Source organism: Macadamia integrifolia, chromosome 2, assembly GCF_013358625.1.
Source record: "Macadamia integrifolia cultivar HAES 741 chromosome 2, SCU_Mint_v3, whole genome shotgun sequence".
Taxonomy (NCBI): domain Eukaryota; kingdom Viridiplantae; phylum Streptophyta; class Magnoliopsida; order Proteales; family Proteaceae; genus Macadamia; species Macadamia integrifolia.
In genome coordinates this window covers 2103611-2110674 of record NC_056558.1, presented here as the reverse complement: position 1 = coordinate 2110674, position 7064 = coordinate 2103611, and the positions used below count along the sequence as shown (strand labels likewise).

Below are 7064 nucleotides of genomic sequence, written 5' to 3'. Positions count from 1 at the left end.
AAGTTTACGTGGAGACTTTGAATCTGGACACCATGTTCACGCCGCAAGTGGTGGTTCAGGGTAGAGCTCAGTGCCTGGGCACTGATCAAGATGCTCTCTTATCCCACATCTCCTCCGCCCCTCGCTTCCCCTCTCCTTCGTTTCAGGTCTGTTTTCTTCCCATCTTCTATTTAAATTTCATTTCATTTTATCATAAAACAAAAAGGGTTAAGTGAAACGGCATTTGATTGAGATCTGGTGCTTAGAAATCATGACTCAGTGGTAGCAGCCACTGGTCAAGTGTAGCAAAAGGTCGAACTAAGATCAAGTTAATGAGAACGGAAATTCCATAGTTTGTGTTTCTACACAGTCAAACGGTTGAAGCAAAATGAGTTTTCCTTGTTTACCACTGGGTGACTTGTTCGAACGAACTTTCCCTGTTATTAAAAGGAAGGGCTTGGATCATGGATCGATATGATCGTGGGGGCAAGTTTTGTAGATGATTACCTATATCATCACCACCTCCACCACAACCCGACAATTGACTTCGTCACGAATTGAGATCCCTTGCACGTAAATATGTGTTCCAAGTGACTAACACATGTCCCACTTAGTTAACCCCAAGGAATTGAGCAGTAGAGCTGGTCGTAAAGAAGCATGCGGTTCAGAGTTCAACTCTTCTAACTTCATTATAATTGAATGATTCTTGTTCTACTTCAATATGACTTGGTTCATGCGATTGTGGGTCCATATAAACCTGTGGAATCAATTAGAATGAAGACTTTCAAAAAGAAAAAAAAAAATATCCCACTTGGCATTTTACCCGGTAAAAGAGCGATGTATGTTGACAGAAAAAAGAAAGAAAAAACTATTACTTATCAAAACAAAAGGACAGTTGTTCACACATTAACTGCTCGTTTTGATGAACGGACGTGTAGAGGATTTGAACTTGTTTGTCACCTTCATCATGTTGAATTTTCATCTTCCCAACCTTAACCCAAGTCATGGCCATGAGGGGCAAAATAAGTTCGGATCCTTTAGGGCTTTGCTTAGCTCGACCCGAGTTGAACTTCAATCCCAGTGGCGAGTTGCTTACAAGTTATGATTGTGAATTGATTCTCCCATACTTCTCTATTTTTCTGAGTACTTTTTTCTCATACGTTACATGGTTCCATTTATAAACAGTCTATCGAGTATCGATCTTTAATTAAGCTAAACGAGTTAATGACACATCTATCCATAAATAAGTTATAATCAAGCTTTAGATGTATCGATCTAACTAAATAGGCTTTGAACATGTTGGGTTGTGTTGGATTGAATTGAGCTTTTAATTGGCTGGACATTCGGATATATTTATTAATTGATGGGGCCAGTTCAGGCTTTAAATGGTTAGTTCGGTTAGACTTGCTGGTTGGGTCTAGAATTGACACCCCTATTCTTAGATTTTACTAAGAACTGGAACCTTATAGTTAGGCCCATATCACGTATGATAATTACGTTACCAGTCCTGGCAGGCAGGTGTGGTCCACCTTAGAAATGGGCCTTGGGTAGAGCAAAATCTAACCATTTGGGTACCGTTTGGTTCGAACAGGCTAAGTTTGAAAGACCTTCGCCGGAGACCTTGCAAGTGACACTTACAGGAGCTGTAAGAACAAAGATAGACAGCGAAGGGGCCGACATATTGGTGGCGCTATACGAGAATGGGCTATTGACGGACTGCCCTGCCGGAGACAACCGAGGCCGTGTCCTGTCTAACGACTTTGTGGTCCGTAAGATGGAGAAGCTCTGCAATATCAAGGACATCTCAGCTAAGAAAACAGTGAATGGCACGGTCAGCTTCTCGCTGTGGGATGGGTTTAAGAGCAACAAGTGTGGCATCGGAGTCTTCCTTCAGGACAGGTCTTTCCACACTTTTGGTTGTCAGAACTTAAGCTTGCCACAAAACCTTTAAAGCTAGACTGTGATTCTTCTCTCTCTGGGGCAGTGATATGTGATCCTTGTGTACAGGAGTTTAGGTTGTCTGCTTTTTATTCTCTCCTATTCTTATTCTTCCTTCTCTTATTATGTGCTTTCTGGGATTTTATTTTCTTAGATGAATTGCGACTGAACATTGTTCTGGATTTATGTTTTGACCAAGGAGGAGGAGGAGGAAGGGGGGGAGGAGATTTTCATATTCTTTATTATTTTTTTTTTCCTTTATTTTTCTTTTAATTTTTTCATTGAATTTAGAGTAGTTGAAGAGCTCTCTCTCTCTCTCTCTCTCTCTCTCTCTCTCTCTCTCTCTCTCTCTCTATATATATATATATATATATATATATTTTATGAAAAACAGGAAATATATTTGACAAAAACAGATTGTACACCTAGATGTTCAGAATAAAAAGGACTTAAAAATCCTATCCTGACACTATTAGCCAAGTCCACTAAGCATAGGTAGGATGATTAGCTTCTTTACATTTATACACATATGGGACAGAACTGAATTTAGCAAAAATCTCCCAAAAGATAGACTGGAAGAAACGGTCAGGACGCGTTAGAAGGCTGTGGAATAAGTTAAAGGAAATCCCTGCAAGCGAATCATACTTCATTGATAGTCCACCCTTTTGGTGCTACCAATTTTAGTCCCTAAAGGATGCAAAAAACTTCTGGCTCCACATAAGAAGTAGTAATAGAAGTCCCTACATGTAAAACCTGGAATTTTCTTTGAAAAATAATATCAAAAGCCCATCCCAAAGTTTTGTCCAAACCATTTGTAACACCGACACAAGCTATTATATGAGGTGGGTATCTTTCTAGGATGTTTGCAGGGTCATCTGTAATTGAGTGCACAAAATCAAAAGAGTCAGGTAACTGAAATAATTTCAAATAAGAAATCCAACGGTTAATGTAAAGCATGATAACTTCAGGATTAGGATTGGACTTGGTAAAGGCAAATTAACAGGGATTCGTTGACCTGGAAAAAAGGTATCCAAGGGTCAAACCAGAAATAAGTTAGGTGACAAGAACCCACCATAATTGAAGCAATTTTTTGAAGAATTGCAATGACCGATGCAATGCTATTCCAAATCTAGGACCCCCTCTTGTTCAGAGTATTGGGGCAAAGAGGGAGGTGTCTTTAAAACATCTTGCCTTAAGAATTTGAGCCCATGGGGAGGAATTTTCCTAGACCAGTCGCCAACCCAACTTAAGAAGGGAGAGTTTTATTTTGGGTATAAGCATCTCTCAACCCCAGACCACTAGAAAAAGTAGGTGAACAAGTTTTTCCACGAGATAAGATGAAATTTCTTTCAATTTAAGAATTCGACCAATTCGAGAACATATACAGTCAATACTTTGCACATATCTTTTTATGAAGAGCAAAGCAAGACATTAAATAGTTAGGGATCGAATAAATAATAGATTGTGTCAAAATCCTTCTACCAGCGAACGATAGAAGATTAGATTTCCAAGTGGACAATCTTATCCACTCTGTTAATAATATTTCGGAAACCCGACACACGAGATCGGGGAAGAAGAAGATTTGTACGCAGACACAGACAACCAGAGTCCTTACTCATTTCCTTGATACCAAGGAGAGAACAGAGTCGAGTTTTATCATAGTTGGATAAATTGCAACTGAAAAATAAACCACTTTTGGAAAAGTTAACTTGTTGACCCGGAAGATCAGAAAACAAGTCAAGCACCGCTTTAGTATTCAAAAGATCATCCTAGGTGGGATGATAGAAAATAAGGAGATCATCTGCAAATAGAAGGTGGGAGATCTCAGGAGCTCCATGAGCAATTTTGATTCCTTTGAATAAGTCAAGCTCTCTATAAGCCGCAAGAAGACGAGAAAGGACTTCCATCGCACAAATAAAAAAGGGCTTAGTGGGTAGCCCTACTTGATTCCATGAGAAGGTTCAATGAAGTCAAATGATGATCCCTCCAATTTAATAGAGAACAGGAGGCCGAAGACATTAGATAATAAATTAAATCACACCAAACCCTTTCAAAACAGAGGAAATAAAAAATAGCCGTGATAAGCCCTCATTCAATTCTATCATATGCTTTGGCCATATCAATTTTAATTGCCACAAAGTCTAATTTGCCTCTTTTTCTTTTTCGGATAATGAAAAATCTCGTGGGCAATAACAATATTGTCCGATATTTGTCTCGCAGGCAGGAATGCTACTTGAGAAGGAGAGATAAAGGAAGATAGATGGCACTTTAGACGATTCACCAAAATTTTTGCAATAATTTTATAGGAAACATTACAAAGACTGATCGGGCGAAACTCTTCAACCCGAAAGGCATTTTCCGACTAGGTCCCAATATCTTTGGAACAAACAAGCTTGGAAACCATCGATTCCAGGAACCTTGTAAGGCCCAAGCGAAAAAACTACCCTTTTAATCTCTGACATATCTGGGATTGAACACAAAGAATTAGCACAATCCTCCGAGAGGATTCAAGGAAAGAAACACTCCACAAAGGAGGGGTCTAAAGGCTTAGAAGAAGAGTATAAATCAGACTAATATCGAAAAAAGACCCGCACAATATTTTGAGTTCCTTCAACTCTGACACCATCAGGGTCCCAAATGAAATCAATGCATCTCATTCTATTAAGATGTTTCGAAATTGCATGATAAAATCTGGTATTGCGATCACCTTCAGAAATATGAAGATGTCTCGATTTCTGAAACCAAAAGGTCCCTTCCGCTTAAAAAATCCATTTCAACTTTCGATTTTATCAGACAAGGAAGAAGGGCAAAAAGAAGAGATTCTCCATTATCAAAATTATGATATTTGTTGAACAAATCATCTTTAAGAATATTAATATGGCCAAAACTTTCCAGCTCCATGTCACCAGAAAACGGCTAAAACTAGCAAGCTTGCAGGTAAGATTGGTAGATGGATCATAATCCCAATTAGAGAAGCAAAAAGGTTTGAACTGCGGGCGAAAGGACCAAGCATCTTGAAAATGAAATAATTTTTTAAAAGATAGTCTAGAACCAATCAAAGAAACAACAATAGGGTTATGGTCTATCCTAGTTGCTGGAAGTTTAGAAATGAAAGCATAAGGAAACAAGACAGACTAAGAGGGGTTACTGAAGCAACGTCCAAGACCTCTTTGATCAGTTTAGGAGGTTTTTGTTTGTTAGACTAGGTAAATCTAGAACCATAGGGTTTAATCTCACCAAGATCAAAACAAGAAAGAGTATCCATCAATACTGGGGCAGCAGCAGAAAGGTGAAAACCGGTTACCACCCAACTTTCCATCACCAGAAATCACTTCATTGAAATCACCAAGTAAAAGAAAAGGACAAGTAAGAGAATTGAAAAACTGGAGAATATTGTGCCAGCAAGTATCACGAGAATTAACTTGTGGGGGAGCATAAATACAAAGGAAGCACCAATTCGCCCATTTAGAATCCATGATGTGCATGGAAATGAAGTTAGTGAAGACATCAACATTACTAATATTAATAAAGTTGGATGACAAAAGGACAAGACCATCTTTACCCCCTATCACCAACACTATCAGCAAACCAGCGAGAATTAAAGACGTTAAGATCTTTGGGCAGAGAGAATTCAACGTGGTCCTTGCACTTAGTCTCGCAAAAAAAAAAACGAGATCAGGATGCCATTTTTTTCAAAAATACGATAAGCATTTTTGGGTGAATTTTTCCATATAGGCCACGAACATTCCAAGAGAGAATATGCATTAGAAAAAAAAAAAAAAAAACACCAGTCTAACAAGATAAAATAATAGAAGCAGGGAAATAAAACAGAAAATAAAACAAAGATAACTAGTGAAGAGCGCCTAAATCTAAAACAGGGAATTAGTACAATTAACAAAACAAGAATCTAAAGTCGACACTTAACCTAAGCTAGCGGAAAGAAAGAACAAGTAGAACAATAAAATGACAAGCAGAATAAACAATAAATGATGGATAAATGGAAGATGTTACCCGATTTGATAAAGTTGAATCACCCAATTCTCCTGTCGAATCAAAACCCTCTCTAGCCCGATTCACCGAAGCAGTAGCATTACCTGAGGGAGAGGTGTCATTTCCAGGCAATAGTTCAGTGATCCAAGCTTTGAAAGAAGAAATAAGCACAGCAGGGTTTGAAGAGCTTAAAAGGCAGTCCAGAATCAGAATTTGAATGGCTTGAAGCTCAAGTTCAGATTCGTGTGCAAGTGATACATTCCTCTTCCTTTTCTTACAGATCCATGTCAGGTGCACAATAGGTTGTTGCCCAGGTAAATTATCAAACAAAGCACCCTATGAAGGATGACATTAGACAAATCCCCTCTACACTTTCTAAACATAGCTTGTGTAACAAATATCCAAAGAAGGGAAGAACAATAGACAAAATCACAGGAGAATCTGATACGGTCCTAGAAGAACTCAACCCTATAAACCGAATTATAATGTGAGAGGATCCAAGACCATATCAACCCACATTCATTTCCATAGGAAATCAATGTGGGATCAGCCCCCATAAGCTGATATGGTATCGTAATATATCACCATCCTTTCGAACCTGACCTCCACGACGATCCACTCCGGATCAGGTAGCCCTTTCTAAGTAACTTTTACTTTGATCCAAGATTTCTGTATGGCAGGAGGTAGCCCTTTCCTAGCAGTTCTCACTCTAGCACTAGATCAACCCTTTCGCCCATGTATTGGTATTAGAGCCATCTTCCTAGCCTAAACCCCTTCTTCTCCAAGGGGGTATCTATTATTCAATTTTACTCGGACATCTATAATGATACTTTGCTTAAATATGCTCTGCGATTGCCAACTTAGTTGGATCCTTCACATCATAACAAGTGAGTATCTAGAAAAGGTCAGGTAATCTGAGAAGACGAGAACATCTTTCTCATGTCTAATAATCTGCAGCAGTGAGCAAAGGCCTTGAGATCTGATGAGCTTTTTCCAAAAGGTCGCATTAGTGCTCTTTAATCTTGGCAAATAGGCTGACTATTGCAGGTTATTGTGTAGATCACCTCTGCAGACACCTTTAGGTGCCATTCATTGTAAATCCTGGCACTATTGTTTACATGATATTCTCCGAGGAGGAGACTACTCCATTTTATTAC

The 7064-nt window shown here is 38.8% G+C and overlaps 1 protein-coding gene across 1 annotated transcript in view; it reads left to right on the top strand.

Moving 5' to 3' along the window:
- The window catches only part of LOC122092121, a 4041-nt gene extending 1938 nt beyond the window's left edge, over positions 1-2103 (top strand). The window contains exons 2-3 of the mRNA XM_042662442.1: positions 4-146; positions 1571-2103. Of these exons, the coding sequence (XP_042518376.1) occupies positions 4-146; positions 1571-1930 (503 nt within the window). The 3' untranslated portion in view covers positions 1931-2103. The remainder of the gene's footprint in view (positions 1-3; positions 147-1570) is intronic.
- The last annotated feature ends 4961 nt before the right edge of the window (positions 2104-7064 follow it).